Source organism: Pantherophis guttatus, chromosome 5 (genome assembly GCF_059756535.1).
Source record: "Pantherophis guttatus breed Tessera chromosome 5, ASM5975653v1, whole genome shotgun sequence".
Classification (NCBI taxonomy): domain Eukaryota; kingdom Metazoa; phylum Chordata; class Lepidosauria; order Squamata; family Colubridae; genus Pantherophis; species Pantherophis guttatus.
This window is the reverse complement of record NC_142067.1, coordinates 77,746,206-77,764,240: the sequence shown is the minus strand read 5'-3', so window position 1 is coordinate 77,764,240 and position 18,035 is coordinate 77,746,206. Positions and strand designations below refer to the sequence as shown.

Here is an 18,035-nt window from a genome sequence, read left to right as displayed (position 1 = left end):
GTTTAGAGATCAATATTGATTTTAGTATTTTAAAAACGATATAATACACTTAGTTACTTATAGTTAATCGATGAACTTCTGAAAAATTTTAATTTCTATATCTGTAAATTCCATTTAATCATTTGTATGAATAACATTTATTCATTTGTATGATCCGGCCCCCAGGCCTTGAGTTTGACACCCCTAATCTAAACTCTTCACTTTTGTTTCCTGGAGAGGTTTTTTTTTTGGGGGGGGGGTTGGTATTAAGTCAGCAATGACTCCTAGCAACTGCTTGGAAAAGATCCTGTTCTTAGCAAGGTTTTTCAGAAGTGGTTTGCCATTGCTTGCTACCTAGAGCTGAGAAAGAGTGACTGGCCCAAGGCTACCCAGATAGCTAAGGTCTAATTAGAACTCATGGTCTGATGCATTAGCCAAGCCTGATGCTTAAAAACTACTCCAAACTGCCTCCCCTATAAGACTTCACCTAGTTCAATTTACAATTTATCACTGTAAACATGATACATGTACGACAAATGAAGGGAAAAGCTCAGCTAAAAATGTATAAAAATATTTTTATTTCCTCTTTTGATAAAATTATTATTTATTAATAAAAATTAATAGTTTACTCACCTGTTCTGTTTCTTCTTTCTCATTCAAATCATTGCAACTCTGTACATCAACCAAAACCAAACCATGAAGATAAATTCTCAGATTCGCAAAGCTAGACAATAAAAAGAAAAGTATAAACCCAGAATTTAATTTACTAAATAAAATCCTAATTTAAGAAGAATTAGTTTTAGTTCCTAAAACTCTCTCTATATATGTGTGTGCTAACGAATACATTCCTTATCTGCACAGTAAGTTAGTGTTCTAATTAAAAAATTATATTCCCTTCTTTTTTTAAGAGACATAGCCAAAGTTCTCAAATAACTTGGCCAAAGATGTCACCTGGAAGACATCAGATTGGCAATAGTTCCTCTTTATTTTAAATAATTATTTCTTCTGCAACAACTGAGAAATTACTACCATCAAACTGTTACTTGTTCTTCTGGGTCAATTATTCTTTGAGTTTTTGCTGAAAGATGGCCATCTGCGTATTTTACTGCTTTTTTTTTTGTCCGCTATCTTAATATTTTGTCTTAATATTTATCAACTTTCAAAACATAGTTTTAATAAATATCTTAAAAATCTATATATCACATATTGGGATTAAATAATTATCAGTGCTCTAAAAAGAGCTAGTATGTTAAGCTGCAGGAAGCAATAGGGGGTCTTTGAAAATAAAGTGAAAATCACTTTTCCTCCAGTATTTGATTATACTTCAACAGATTGTTTTGATTAATTACTGTGTTCAATCACCATTTTATATAGTGGGTGATTTTTTAAAATGTGTTATTATATATTTGATTTGTTTTTTTTTTGTTGTACACTGCGAGAACACAGGTTTTCTTTAGTGTCCCTTTAAATCCAAATAGCAAATCAATCAATCAATCAATCAATCAATCAATCAATCAATCCTTCAAACTAAAACAGAACATCACTGATCTTTGAAAACATCTGGGCCAGAATACCCATGGTTCCAAAAACTTCATTAATGAAATAAGATTTGTTTCTGACTCCCCTGATGTTCTTAAAGTCATTCACAGCTTTAGATCACTCCTAAACTGATAAGAACAAAGGATATCTTATGCATTTGGTGTCTCCAGAAACATACTTAACATAGAACACAGAGATTGATCTGGAACTCCCAAGAGGGAGTTTATTATCTGTTTTTCTGTCAGATGGCTAAAACCAGTAGAGTAGGCCTCTGGGAATATAAACAAAATGGTGTTTTATTTGAAATGCTCAGCACTGATTTCATTATTGGTGATGTAACTGATTTAATTGCTAACTTATTTTTGCATTTTGCACTTTCAGTTTTATTTTACCTTACTGTTATTAGCCTCTTTGTACTCTATAATTCATTTATTTAAAACCCTAATTAAAATCATTTTAATTATATAAATATATGTGCCTTTATTTATCAAAATTAAAACTGCAAGGATGTCTACAGTAGTTGTATCGTATCAATTCAAGAATACCAACATATCCATGCAACAGAAATACTAAAAACATTGTGAATTTCTTCACAAAATTTGTATTTTGTTAAGCTTTAAATATCCAAATGCAGGTAGTCCTCAATTTATGACAATTGAGCCCAACTTTTCTGTTGTTAAGTGAGACATTTAAGTCAGTTTTGCCCCTTTTTATGACTTTTCTTTCCACAGTTGTTAAGTGAATCACTGCAGTTGATAAGTTAATAACCCAGTTGTTAAGGGAATCTGGCTTCTCTTGTCAGAGGGTCATAAAAGATGGTCACATGACCTTGGGAGACAGCAATGGTCATAAATATGAACCTGTTATTAAGCCACTGAATTTTGATCACATGACCATAGGGATGCTACAAAGGTCATATGAAAAATGCTCATGTTGCTTTTTTCAGTGCCGTTGTAACTTTGAATGGTCATTAAATAAATTGTTGTAAATCGAGGACTACTTATATATTGTTTTAAATTGTTAAAACCTGAGCAATCAACAACAAAAATCAATGCAATATAATTCATAAAAAAAGAATTACAATTTCAGACTTTATTTATTTATGAAACTTATTGGCCACCCATCTTACCTTAGGTAGTTCTGGGTGGCTTACAATCATAAAAAATAAAAACTGTACAATTTAATTTCATGTTAAATGTAACATGTTAAATGTAATATAAATGTGACACAAACCAATGTACCATATTTTTCGGTGTTTAAGACGTACTTTCTCCCCCCACCCAAAAAAGTGGGTGGAAATGTCTGTCCATTTTATAGAACAAATGTTGCCAAAGCCCCGCCCACCTGCCAGCCCCCACCCTTCGACCTCTGCCTCCCACAATTTGCCTCCTTGCAGCAAACAGCCTAGTCAGCTTCAGCACAGCCTGATTTAGCACAAGCAGCTGATTGGCGGTTGGATCTGCCTTCCAGAATACCGTCTATCAATTGTTACAGGCTACAGGAATCGCCACCGGCCATTGCTGCCATCGTCGCCCATCATCGCTGGCGCCTATCGTCACCTCTGTGCACCCCATTTTTGGCCTCTGCATGTCCCGTTTTCTGCCTCCACACACCCCATTTTCGGCCCATTCCAGGCGGCAGCGATAGGCCAAAAACGGGGCATGCGGAGGCCAAAAATGGGGCGGCAGAGGCGGTGATAGGTGGTAACAGCAATGGTCAGTGACGGAAGTGATGGGCGGTGACAATCCCTGCAGCTTGGAACAGCTGATAGGTGGTATTCCAGGAGGCAGATCCAACCACCAATCAGCTGCTCGTGCTAAATCAGGCTGTGCTGAAGCTGACCAGGCTGTTTGCTGTTTGCTGCAAGGAGGCAAATTGCTGGGAGGCAAAGGCAGAGGCAGATTTTTTTTTTGTTTTCCTCCCCAAAAGCTAGGTGCGTCTTATAGTCCAGAGCGTCTTATAGTCCGAAAAATACAGTATATTGCTATAATCCAAAAACGGTTCCCAAGTTTCATGAACTCAAAAAAACATATATTTTCTTTTTTCCATGTTATTTGTATTGTTATGAATCAAAACTATTTCATATAAGACATTTTTGAAGACTTTGCCAGAGTTCCTTTTAGAGACAGATTTGTTTACGACTGGAGAAAAAAATCTTCAGATCTCCAAAAATCAGACTATCTCCCTCTACAAAATCAAAAAGTAATTGAAAAAGATCTTTTGTCAAACTTTGCGCTGCTATTTCAGCATAAATAAAATGTTTATCTAAATTTTAAATTTTGTTGCTTTTGTTGAATTAATTTGATAACATTCTCCATTATGCTAACTTGTGAGTAGGTCGAAAATTTGTGATAAAATAGAGGATTAGTTGATTGTTATGAAAAAGGGGCCTCCTTTGATTTTGTTGTCTCTTCCTAGAGATATATGATGAAACCATAAAAAAAATCTATCAACTAATTTAGCTACTTACCAAAATAGTCTCTAGGCTGATATCCCTCAGTTTGGTAATAAGGTATCTGTAATATTCTACCCTTCTCCAAAAATTAATTATTTTCATCCATTAAGACATTAGAACATCAAGTTAGAGCTTGCCTAACAATAAGCTTCAGCAGTATGTTATTTTTATTAATATAAATGCCATTTTCTCTATTTTTCATAACACAGTTAATTAGAAATTAACTCTTAAAACTTTTTAAAATATAAAAATTAAGTATACACTTCATTTGCTTCTTAGAGGAAACCTTGACAAACTGTTAAATAATTGATAATTATAACATACCGGTACTTCAAAAATCGGGTATATTAAAATTCAGCTTACCAGCCATTTTTATTGACGTATGTTGCTAGGTAACCATGATTTTCCCAGTTATGAATAGTCTCTGTCATTCCCTCCTTTTGGAAGATAGATTGTAGACTTTTAAAAATGGCATTACAATCAGCTAGATAAAGAAAAAAAAATAGATTAATAAATACATAGAAATGTTATTTAGTGCATTTTGTCATATTCTTATCATATTTATGAGCATAAAGATGACTGTTCAATTTCTATACCATTTATCAAGTATTGGAAAACCAGTTGTTAAGATTCCTTATGTATCTTCTTTTAATAAATCTTGATAAAGAAATTTTGTTTTCTGTGAAGGTGGCATACCTAACAACTTAAAAGCATTTTTAGTAAAGATTTGTTTCCTAATTGTTTAAAAACAGAACAGAATAGAATTCTTTATTGGCCAAGTGTGATTGGACACACAAGGAATTTGTTGTCTGGTGCATAAGCTCTCAATGTATACACAAGCAGAAAGTAATAAATCAGGACCACAAAATACAATCAATAAATCAATAAATCGTTAGAGATGTGCTATGTTCCTTCTTGCTTCAAACTCCTTTCTAGATCGGAACTCCTTATGCACGGTCACTCATGCCCTCGTCACCTCCCGTCTGGACTATTGTAATGCTCTCTACATGGGGCTCCCCTTGAGGAGCACTCGGAGGCTCCAACTGGCGCAAAGTGCGGCCGTGAGGGTGGTGACGGGAGCGACGTGGCACTCCCATGTAACACCTCTCCTGCGCGAGCTGCACTGGCTCCCGGTGGTCTTCCGAGTGCGCTTCAAGGTTTTGGTTATCACCATTAGAGCGCTCCATGGCTTAGGACCTGGTTATTTACGGGTCCGCCTGCTACCACCAATAGCCTCCCACTGACCAGTACGCTCCCATAGAGAGGGGCTCCTCCGGGTGCCGTTGGCCAAACAATGTCGACTGGCGGCCCCCAGGGGGAGAGCCTTCTCTGTGGGGGCACCTACTATCTGGAACGAGCTCCCCCCGGAGATACAGAGGATTCCGGATCTGCGTACCTTCCGTTGCGCGCTCAAGACTTTCTTATTTCATCAAGCTGGCCTGACCTAAGTCTTTCCCCTTTTTAAATGGAAATTTTAAATTTGGTTTTAAATTATTGGGGTTTTAAATTTGTTCAGCCAAATTATTTAATTCGTTTTAGTTTATTTTAAATTTTGTATTTATATGTTTTATTCTATGGCTGTTCACTGCCCTGAGTCCTTCGGGAGTAGGGCAGTATACAAATTCAATAAAATAAATAAAATAAATAAACACTCTACTATCATTCCAGTGCCAAAGAAGCCCACCATCAAGGGACTGAACAACTACAGACCAGTTGCTCTGACATCTGTAATTATGAAAACCTTTGAAAGGCTAGTGCTGTCTCACTTGAAAACCATCACGGATCTGCTGTTAGACCCCCCTGCAATTTGCATACCGAGCAAATAGATCAACAGATGATGCTGTTAATATGGCTCTGCACTACATCCTACAACATCTTGAATCTCCAAAGACCTACGCGAGGGTCCTCTTTGTAGACTTTAGTTCAGCATTCAACACCATCACTCCAGACATTCTTCTAAGATAAACCAGCTAGCCGTATCTGAACACACTTGTAAATGGATCATAAGCTTCCTAACAGACAGGAAACAGGAGATGAAGCTAAGCAGAATCACATCAGATGCCCTTACAATTAGCACAGGGACCCCACAAGTCTGTGTATACTCTCCACTTCTCCTCTCTCTATATACCAATGACTGCATCTCAAACAATCCATCTGTTAAACTACTGAAGTTTGCAGATGACACAACAGTGATCGGTCTCATTCGAGACAATGATGAATCCGCATACAGACAGGAGGTTGAACAACTAGCCTCGTGGTACGACCAGAACAATCTGGAACTGAACACACTCAAAACCGTAGAAATGGTGGTGGACTTTAGGAGAAACCTCCCATACTATCACCTCTTACAATACTAGACAACATAGCATCAACAGTAGAGACCTTTAAATTTCTAGGTTCTACCATATCTCAAGACCTAAAATGGACACCCAACATCAAAAATGACATCAAAAAAGCACAACAAAGAATGTTCTTTCTGCGCCAACTCAGAAAGCTCATACTGCCCAAGGAGCAGCTGATACAGTTCTACAGAGGAATTATTGAGTCTGTCATCTGCACCTCTATAACTGTCTGGTTTGGTTCTGAAACCCAAAAAGACAGACAGAGACTTCAGAGGATAATTAGAACTGCAGAAAAAACAGTTGCTACCAACCTGACTTCCATTGAGGACCTGCATACTGTACGAGTCAAAAAGAGGGCTGTGAAAATATTTACAGATCCCTCACATCCTGGATATAAATTGTTTCAACTCCTACCCTCAAAACAACACTATAGAGCACTGCACACCAGAAAAATTAGACACAAGAACAGTTTTTTCCCGAACACCATCACTCTGCTAAACAAATAATTCCCTCAACACTGTCAAACTAGTTATTAAGTCTGCACTACTATTAATCTTCTCTTCGTTCCTATCACTCATCTCCTCCCACTTATGACTGTAACCTTGTTGCTGGTATCCTTAAGATTTATATTGACTGTTTCCCTTTGACTATCATTAAGTGTTGTACCTTATGATTCCTGACAAATGTATCTTTTCTTTTATGTACACCGAAAGCATATTATTTTATTTATTTATTTGATTTGATTTGATTTGATTTGTATACCGCCCTACTCCCGAAGGACTCAGGGCGGTGAACAGCCAACAATAAAATACATAAATACACAAAATTTAAAAACCCGATAAAATCAAATTAAACTTTTTGGCCCAGACAAATTAAAATACCCCAATAATTTAAAAACAGATTAAAATTTACATATTTTAAAAAGGGAAGAGATCAGGCCAAGCCCGCTTGATGGAATAAAAAGGTCTTCACAGCACGGCGGAAGGAGCGCAGATCCGGGATCCTCCGTATCTCCGGGGGGAGCTCATTCCAGATGGTAGGTGCCCCCACAGAGAAGGCTCTCCCCCTAGGGGCCGCCAGTCGACACTGTTTGGCTGACGGCACCCGGAGGAGTCCCTCTCTATGAGAGCGTACTGGCCGGTGGGAGGCTATTGGTGGTAGTAGGCGGTCCCGTAAATAACCAGGCCCTAAGCCATGGAGCGCTTTAAAGGTGGTAACCAGAACCTTGAAGCGCACCCGGAAGACCACCGGGAGCCAGTGCAGCTCGCGCAGGAGAGGTGTTACATGGGAGCGCCATGTCGCTCCCATTACCACCCGCGCGGCCGCACTCTGCGCCAGTTGGAGCCTCCGGGTGCTCCTCAAGGGGAGCCCCATGTAGAGAGCATTACAATAGTCCAGGCGGGAGGTGACGAGGGCATGAGTGACCGTGCGTAACGAGTCCCGATCCAGAAAGGGACGCAACTGGCGAATCAGGCGGACCTGATAAAAAATCCTCCCGGTCACGGCCGTCAAGTGCTCTTCTAAAGACAGCCGTGAATCCAGGAGGACGCCCAAGTTGCGAGCCCTCTCCGTGGGGGCCAATGATTCGCCCCCAATAGTCAGTGATGGCGTCAACTGGCTATATCGGGACGTCGGAAACCACAGCCACTCGGTCTTGGATGGGTTGAGCCTGAGCCTGTTCCTCCCCATCCAGATCCGTACGGCCTCCAGGCACTGGGACATCACTTCAAGGGCATCGTTGGGGTGATCCGGGGTGGAGATGTACAGCTGGGTGTCATCAGCGTACTGATGGTACTCCACCCCGAAACCACGGATGATCTCGCCCAGCGGCTTCACATAAATGTTGAACAGGAGAGGTGAGAGGACCGACCCTTGCGGCACCCCACATATGAGGGGCCTCGGGGTCGACCTCTGTCCCCCTGTCAACACAGACTGCGACCGGTCAGAGAGAAAGGAGGAGAACCACCGCAACACAGTGCCTCCCACCCCTAACTCTTCCAACCGGTGCAGCATGATACCATGGTCGATGGTATCAAAAGCCGCTGAGAGATCTAACAGGACCAGGACAGAGGAGCACCCCCTGTCCCGAGCCCTCCAGAGATCAACCAACGCGACCAATGCCGTTTCCGTGCTGTACCCGGGCCTGAAGCCCGACTGGAACGGATCCAGATACGTCGTTTCATCCAGGTGCTGGGGAAGCTGTTGCGCAACCACACTCTCAACAACCTCAACATATGCACCAAGACAAATCCCTTGTGTGTCCAATCACACTTGGCCAATAAAGAATTCTATTCTATTCTATTCTATTCTATCATCATAAATCATAAGATACAACCCTCAGTGATAGTCATAGGATACTAAATAAAAGCAATCAACATAAATCATGACAAACAACAAAGTTATAGTCATAAGAAGCTAAAGAAATAAGCAATAGGAAAGATGAGAAGGATAATAGTAATAGAGTCCTACTAGGTAGTTTGACATCCTAGGGCATAAAACAGTGTTGTGGGAATTAGTTGTGTAGCAGAGTGCAATGACCTATAGCAGGAGTCCTCAAACTATGGCCCACGGCCCGCAGAAGCCATTATTCCGGCCCGTGCGGGACGAGGCTGCCCTGCCCACCTCCACCCTTCAGCTGAGTGCAAAACTTACCTTTGCGAGCCCTGCGGGCTGGAACTGGAAGGTTAGGCAAATGTTTTTGGCCGGCAGTGCTTCTGGAGGTGAGGGAGGCCAAAAATGGGCCACACAGAGGCCTCCTGGGGCCTCCGCGCAGCTGGCAGAGTGCTGCAGGAGGACTGAATTGGAGGAGGGCCGCCTGCTCGCCCACCCGCTGGCTGGATTAGTTTTCAAGTTTCAAGCGACAAGAGATGAGTTAGTTTTGGGGAGACCATAGGATTGTTCCACCTCCCCGCCAGCCACTGGTCTTCAGTGCACCACTTCGTCAGCCTCTGGACATCAGATTCCCACCACCCAGCACCAGTTCAAGGGTTCCTTCCCTCCCCCAGGGGACAGAGAGAGAGACAGACAGAAAAAGAGAAATAGAGAGAGAAATAGAGAGGGAGGGAAATGGAGAGAGAGAGGGAGATACTTGTTGATTGTAAGCTCCTTCGGGCTGAGAATTGCTGCAAAACTGAGTTTCCTGAAGTGGACCACTAGATTCCTAAACAACTTAAAAAATGATCTAGTAAAAAGAAAAGCCAACCAAAAGAGCAACATGCAAACAAAAGCAAATAAAACACTCCAGGAGCAAAACAAATTAAAGTTTGTGTGTATTGTTTAATGGACTGCTAAACTGGTCACCCCCACCCAGTCACATGACCACCTAACCATGCCCACCCAGCCAGTCCGGACCCCCAACAGTCTGAGTGACCGTTTAAAAAGTTTGAGGACCCCTGCCCTATAGTGTCATCCTGAGGGAAGAGGTTGAAACAGTTTATGTCCAGGATGTAAGGGAGTCCGTAGATATTTTCACAGCTCTCTTTCTGGCTCATGCAGTACACAGGTCCTCAGTGAAAGGCAGGCTGGTTTCAATTATTTTATTCTGCAGTCCTAACATTGAAGTCTGCCTTGTTTTGCTATGCCAAACCAGACAGTTATAAAGATGCAAATGACAGGCTCAATAATTCCTTTGTAGAACTATATCAGCAGCTACTTGGGCAGTCTGAGTTTTTTGAGTGGTACTATAGGAAGAACATTTTTGTTGTGCTTTTTTAATAATGTTAGGTGTCCATTTTAAGTCCTAAGATATTATAGAACCTAGAAATGTGAAGGTCTCTATTATTGATACTGTGTTGTCTAGTATTGTAAGAGGTGGAAGAATAGGAGGGCTTCTCCTAAAATCTACTATCATTTCTATAGTTTTGAGTGTGTTCAGTTTAATATTGTTTCGGCTGCACCACAGGACCAGTTGTTCAACTTCCCATCTATATGAAGATTCACCAGCTCGAATGAAACCAATCACTGCTGTATCATCTGCAAAGTTCAGTACTTTCAGTACTTTGAGAAATCCTTTGAGATGCAGTCTTTAGTATAGAGAGAAAAGAGTAATGGGGAGAACACAGAGCCCTGGGGGCAGTGGTGGGATTCTGTTGGTTCTAGGGGGTTCAGCCGAACCCTTTGTTAAATTGCTGGCTCGCCCCGCCCCTTGCCCCGCCCCTCCGCACTACTATTTATTGCCAATAAATGGGGCGAGTGAGCCAGCAATTTAACAAACAGTTCGGTGTTTTTTTGTAATTTATTGGCCCCGCAGCACACCGAACCGTGTTAAATTGCTGGCTCGCCCGCCCCTCGTCCCGCCCCACCTCCCACCTGCGCGGCGCCAGCCTACCCTAGCCAGGGGTAGGCAATTGTGGCTCTTTTACAACCTGTGGACTTCAACTTCCAGAATTCCTGAGACAGCTTGGCTGTCTCAGGAATTCTGGGAGTTGAAGGCCACAGGTTGTAAAAGAGCCACAATTGCCCACCCCTTCCCTAGCCTGAGTCCACGTGGGCTGCCACGTGGTTCCCCACCGGCTCCGGACGCAAGAGAGCAGGGTAGAGAAAGCAGCTTGCCGGAGAACACGTGAACGGCTCCATGTGGTCTATAAGTCAATGGCTGCTGCTTCTGTCCCCTGCTGCTTCTTGCCTGGGAGAGAAAAACTTCCAGAGCATTAAACAAAGGTAAAAGGGAAGCAGGGGGAGGGGGGGGAGAGAAGGAGAGAAAGAGGCTTTAATTTGCTTCACATCGGAGGCTGGATGTGAAGTAAATTTGTTTTCATTCACTCTGTGTTCCTCTTTCATGCAAAAAAAAAAAAAAAAGCCCGATCTGATCTGGAGCCGAATGTCATTAGAAGCAATGCTGTCAGCTTGGAGCATTTCATTTCAGTCTTCCAACTGGGCAATGAATTGAACCTCCTCCCGTAAAACAGATGCAATGTGGGTTGTTTGTTTGTTTTAGCAACGTGGATTGTTTTCCTAGGGCAGGGGTCTCCAACCTTGGCAACTTTAAGATTTGTGGACTTCAACTCCCAGAGTTCCTCAGCCAGCTTTGCTTTGCTTTGCTGGCTGAGGATTTCTGGGAGTTGAAGTCCACAAGTCTAAAAGTTGCCAAGATTGGGGACCTCTGCCCTAGACCATTTTAGGAGCAAAGTAGTGGGTTTTGCTGGCATTTAAGGAGGAAAGGAAAGGAGGGAGGAAGAGAGAGAGAGAAAAGAGAGAAAAAGAAAGAAAAAAAGAAAGGAAGGAAGGAAGGAGGGAAGAAAGGAAGGAAGGGAGAGAGAGAGAAAGAAAGAAAGAGAAAGAAAGAAAGAAGAGAAAGGCAGGAAGGAAGGACCACAAACAATGGCACTAGACGTGGTTTCAGAAGATGCTTTGAAACAGGATAGCAATCTAGGGCTGGAAGGGACCTTGGAGGCCATCTAGTCCAACCCCCTACTCCAGCAGGAAATCTTATATCGTCTAGATTGTTTTGGTGCCTCCAACAGAGAGGAAAATTGCCAGAAAGAAAAGGAGTTTACTAGGACAAGGCTGCCATGCGGAGGAAGGCAGAGATAGTCCTTGACTTATGACCACAATTGAGCACAAAATTTTCGTTGCTAAACAAGAGCGTTGTTAAGTGAGTTTCACCACATTTTACTCAATCCATGACCTCTCCTGGCTCTAACAGTCATGTGCAAGCTAGGTAGGGAAGAATATCTGAAGGTGTGTGTAATGTTCTAAATGTATAGAAGTTATAGTTAAATGTGTGGCAGAAAGTGGATTCTGGGTGTGTTTTTCCAAATGTAGTAAGTGAAGTTGAATGTGTATAGTTTTAAAAGAGCTCTCTGTGTGTACATACACATACAGTATATATAGTAGGTAATGTATCCTTTTGTGTGCCTATATACACTCTCTACTATGTAATATGTATGTACACATATGGCATATGTACATAGGATTAAATAGTATATTTTGGATGTTCAGTAGTAGTAAATAAATAGACAGGGAAATTGTTTTTTTTTTTTAATAGACTTTATTGAGATTTTTTACAGAACAAAAAGGAAAAAAAATGAGAAAAACAAACAAACAAACAAACAAAACAATCATTCAAACAATAACATAAAACACATAAATATAATAAACATTTTTCAATTAGTATCGGATATGCAGTGTTTTAACTATTTACATAAATAATACTTGTTGATATTTTGACTCACTTTTAACCAATATTTAACACACCTTTGATCTTTCTTCCATTTTATCATGCAACCACTTGTACCACCTTTCCCACACCATATAGTATACTGACTTTTCATCATTTAATTCATAAGTTAATTTAGTCATCTCTGCGCACTCGAGTATTTTCTTAATTGTAAGCTCTTCTGGTGGTTGAATTTTCTCTTTCCAAAACTGTGCATATGCCAATCTAGCGGCTGTAATTATATGGATCATTAAATGTGTCATTTCCTTTCTATATGGCTTCTTTATTATTCCCAGGAGGAAAATCTCTGGTGTTAGTTCAATATCTTCCCCAATTATTTCGTGTAACCATCTCCTGATCTTACTCCAATATCCTTTCGCTTCCGGGCATGTCCACCACATGTGAAAGAAGGTGCCTTGGCCATGGCCGCATTTCCAACAATTGGGATGTATATTGGGATATATCTTCGCTAGTCTGGCCGGGGCTAGGTACCACCTATGAAGCATTTTGTAATGATTTTCCTTATATGCCACCGCTCTAGTCAATTTAAGATTTCTATTCCATGCCTCCTCCCATTCCCCGAAATTTATATTGCACCCTATATTTTTCTCCCATGCAATTATTTGATTCTTTGTAACCTCTTCAAACTTCTCATCGCTTAGCAGATAATTGTATAATTTTGCCAGAATCTTTTTATTTGTTCCCATCAGAACTTTGTCCAATCCATTTGGTCCCGGTTCTATACCATATTGTTCTTTGTCCCTCTGATATCTGGATTTTACTTGTGAGTAGGTCCACCAATCTAAGGTTATTCCTTGCTCTCGTAAGGTATCATTTGGTTTAAGCCTCCCTCCTTCATCTAGAATATCTTTATATCTAGCCATTTTCTCCCTCTCCCACCTATTTGGGTGAGTCAGGGCCTCCATCGTTGAGAGCCAATTTGGGATTTTCTTGTAATGTTTTTGTCTGATCTGGGTCCATGTTTGTATCAAGGAATCTCTAATTTTATGTCTATGGAAATGTGTCTTCTTTTTCCTCTCCATTTCCCAGATGTGGGCGTGCCAGCCTTTTTGCAAGTCATGGCCTTCTAGAGTAAGAATTCTCGCATTTTCCAGGGTGATCCAATCTCTTATCCAAACTAGCTTGGCTGACCTATAGTATGTTTCCCAATCCGGGAGTCCAAATCCACCTATATCTCTTTTACCTCTTAAAATTTTAATGGAAAATCTCGGTTTTTTCCCCTCCCATATAAATTCTCTAATGATTTTGTCTAATTCTAGAAAGAATTTTTTATCTAAATTTATTGGTATATTTTGGAATAGAAATAATATTCTGGTGAGGATGTTCATCTTAATTGTGGCTATCTTGCCCAAAAGTGATAATCTTATTTTTTTCCAGTTATCTAGGTCTTGTTTTATTTTTCTAATTAGGGGAATATAATTATCATCTTTCAGAGTCGAACATCTTGATGTAATCCAAATTCCTAAGTATTTAATTTTTTTGGCAACCTGTAGTCCTAATACTTCTTCTATCTCGTTTTGCTGACTCTCAGTTGTGTTCTTAATCAATACTTTAGTTTTAGTTTTGTTCAATATGAAGCCTGCCACCTCTCCATAATTACTTAATTCCTCCAGTACTTTAGGTCCCGACTCTATAGGGTCTTCAAGGATTAGGGCAACGTCATCTGCAAATGCTTGTATTTTATAAGTCTCCTTCCTGATCTTCAATCCTTTTATTTCATTGTTAGCTCTAATTTTCCGTAGAAGGACTTCAAGGGCCAGAATGAACAATAGAGGGGATAGGGGACAGCCTTGCCTTACTCCCTTACTAATTTGGAATGTTTTAGTCCTATCCCCATTCACCAGGATACTCGCCTTTTGGTTGTTATAGATGGATTTGATCATCATTTCAAAATTTGTTCCGAATTTCATAATCTCAATTTGTTTTATCATAAATTTCCAATTTAGGTTGTCAAATGCCTTTTGAGCATCGACAAAGATCAGAGCCATCTGTTTTCCGGGGTGTTCCTCATAGTACTCTAGCGTATCTAGCACAATTCTCATGTTATCCCTAATTTGTCTCCCCGGTAAAAATCCATTCTGGTCTTTATATATCCAATTATTTAAAATCTTTTTCATTCTTTCCGCAATTATGCCCATGAATAATTTGTAGTCTGTATTTAGAAGCGAAATTGGTCTGTAGTTTTGAATTTGTTTTGGGTCGGCACCTTCTTTCGGCACGAGTGTGACATGCGCCTCTTTCCATGACTCTGGAATTTTATGGTCCAACAGTGCGTCATTAAAAATTTCTACTAATTTCGGTTGGAGTATTTCTTCTAATTTTTTATATATTTCCCCTGGGAATCCGTCAGGTCCTGGGGCTTTATTGTTTTTCAATTTGGAGAGGGCTATTTTTAATTCTTCAATTGTAATCTTTCTATTAAGCATTTCTTTCTCTTCTTCAGTTATTTGTGGGAGTTCTGCTTCTATCAAATACTTTTCTATTTTATCATCTGATGTCTCCCCTTCTTTATATAGAGATTCGTAATATTCTCTCACCCTATCTCGTTTTTCTTCCTCGTTAGTCAATAATTTGCCCTTAGAGTCCTCTAAAGTATGGATTATTCCACTTTCATTTTCCTTTTTTAATTTATAGGCCAGCCACCTCCCCGATTTGTTAGTGTTCTCGAAAAGATATTGTTTCGTTCTTTTCATTCTTTGTGCTAACTCTTCTTGCTCCATGATATTTACTTTATGCTTCCACATCATCCAATTTTCTTTGGCTGCTTCATCTTCTGGATCATCTTGGAGTTTTCTTTCTGCTTCTCCTATATGATTTAAATAGTCTTCCAGGGTCTTCCTTTCTTGTTTATTTTTATGGGCGGTGTATGAAATCACAACTCCTCTCAGGTAGGCCTTCATTGTATCCCAAACTATTGCACGGGATGTGCCTTTATTTTCATTTTCCTTGAAAAAGAAATTTATTTCTTCTTTGAATTTTTGTATACAGTCCTTGTCGCCCAGTAATTTAGCATTGAGCCTCCACCTCCGTTGATATTTTCTCTGAACAGGCTTCCATCTAATCTCCAATGGATTATGGTCTGCCCAATCATTTGGGTTAATTACAGCTGTTCCAATTTCTAACCCCAAACTCCTACTGACCCATGCCATGTCAATTCTAGACCACGACTTTTGTGGGTTTGAAAAGAAGGTATATTGTCTGTCATTTGGGTGCAAGGTACGCCAGATATCAATTAGATCCAATTCATCAACTAACTCAAAAAAAGCTCTCGGTAAATTTGTCCTTTTATTTTTTTTTACTTTATTGCTCTTGTGGTCCTTCTCCGGATCCACGATGCCATTAAAATCCCCTATCATACAGATTTCATTATATGCCATTTTCACTAATTGTTCGTGAAGTTTCTTAAAAAATTCTCCCTGTTTTTTATTCGGGGCATAAATGCCCACTAATAATACTTTGGAATTCCCTCTCTTAATTTCAACCATAAGGATTCTACCCTTTGTATCTTTGAATTTCAATTCTGCTTCAATTCCTTTTTTAACGTAAATAGCCACCCCCCTCTTCTTTTTCTCTGCCAGCGAATCAAATGTTTGACCAAATTTTTTATATTCTAGACATTTACTTTCTTCTTTTTTTATGTGTACCTCTTGTAAACACATTATATCAACATTTTGTTTACTTAGTTTTGTTAATATTCTTTTCCTCTTTTTATATTCATTTAGTCCATTAACATTTACAGATATTAGCTTCAAGTCATTCATCTCTATACCCCTATCTGATTATTGGTTCTTGTTTGTTTCTTACGGCCCTTACTGGTCTTGCTTTCTTCTCTTTGGCTTCTTCTTCTTCTTCTTCTGTCTTCTCCTCTACAGTTGCTTCGTTTGTATTCTGTTGGTGTAGGGCTTCCTCCCCCACTACTGCTGTTTCTAGTTCTTCCTTGCTCCCCTGCTCTTCTTCCACACCTCTTAACTGGTCAAGGAAGTCTTGTGCTGTACTCAGGCTTTCTATTTTTATTTTTCTTCCTTGCCAGGTTATTAGCATCCCTTCTGGGAGAAGCCACCTAAATAGTATCTTTCTTTTATTCAACTGTATGGCCAAAAATCTATATCCCTTCCTCATCTCCCGGACTCTTCTTGGTATCTGTTTTAAAATTATTATTTCTTTTCCTCGGTATGTAATCTGTTCATCCCTTGCCATGTTGTAAAGAGTATCTCTAACTTTTTTCCGTGCGAAGCGGATATGTACTTCTCTAGGAAGCTTGTTCCTTCTTGCATAGTTAGTCTGGACTCTATATACGTCGTCCAGCTCCCTGATTATCGCCTGTTTGTCTTGGTGAAGTGCCTCAGCTATCAGCTCCGCCATCTTTTCACCTAAGTCTTCCTCTTTATCCTCGACAACATTCTGAAATCGTAAATAGAAGGATGCCCGGTCCATCTCCAATTGAATTATTGTATCTCCAATCTCTTTATTTTGGCTCGTTAATGTTTGGTCCACAATATCTAATTTCTTTTCAGTTTGGTCAATTCTTGTTTCGGCTTTTTGAATTCGCACTTCATTATTAACTATTGATGTTTGGATATCATTCATTTTCTGGTCCAATGCATGTATGTCTGATTTTAATTCAACATGGTTATTTAACAGTTTTTCTTGCATAGCCATCATCGTTTCTTGAATCAAAGTTAATGATGCTTGCAGAGTTTGCATTGCCAGGCTTTCTGTTGATTTTTGTGTCGCCGGAGAGGTTGTCGCTATAGTGGGGTTAGAGGGGGTCTTTTTTCCAGTTTTCCCCACTGTGGATGCCATGCTTGTCATTTCTTTCAAAATTTTCTTTTGCTCTCTAATTATCCTATCAATATTACACCAAATTTTCATTCGCCAGTTAGCGCCTCTATTATCTTTTTTTTTAATTATTATTATTATTTTATATAAATGTATATTTGTATATATATATTACTGTATCTACTTTTTCCTTCTAAATTTATAAACAAGTATAACTAGTTTTCCAGTGGGCAATCAATATCAATATCTATACTGTAATTCTAAACTCCTCCTCACAGTGTATTATTTAAGTGTATTAATTATTAAATTGGCTTAATAAATATAGGTTAAATAGTTCAATACTATATAAATCAAAATATCAGTTAATCAACAGTTTACAATCAATATATCGAATGTAACAATATAGCAATTAATTTGGCTAAATATTGTACTTTTAAATACTTAAATACTTAAAATACTATAAATACTATAAATAGAGACTTTTGAATATTTAATTTTAAATGCAATTATGATTTTAGATACTATAAAAATACTGGTAGATACTATAAATGCTAAGCAGCTAAATAAGTTTATAGAAAGATTTAAAATATCAAAGCTTGAGAGTGTATAAGTCCAAGAAAAAATCAATTTATCAAGATATGTTCAATTTTAACAGTCAGGATACTGAAGACAGAATATCTGGAAGTTCAAGTGCTATTATTAATTAATTTTTATATATATATATATATATATATATATATATATATATATATATATATATATA

General features: G+C 39.3%; 1 protein-coding gene across 3 annotated transcripts in view; it reads right to left on the bottom strand.

The window, feature by feature from the left end:
• The window catches only part of SMS (spermine synthase), a 232,624-nt gene that overhangs the window by 168,994 nt on the left and 45,595 nt on the right, over window positions 1-18,035 (bottom strand). For all 3 annotated transcript variants that reach the window (XR_015728251.1, XM_087871352.1, XM_087871353.1), the window contains exons 2-3: window positions 4,337-4,457; window positions 613-703 (exon numbers count right to left, since the gene is read on the bottom strand). Coding sequence is in view for 2 of the 3 variants with exons in the window: in XM_087871352.1 (XP_087727478.1) it covers window positions 613-703; window positions 4,337-4,457 (212 nt within the window). In the remaining variant the exon portion in view is untranslated. The remainder of the gene's footprint in view (window positions 1-612; window positions 704-4,336; window positions 4,458-18,035) is intronic.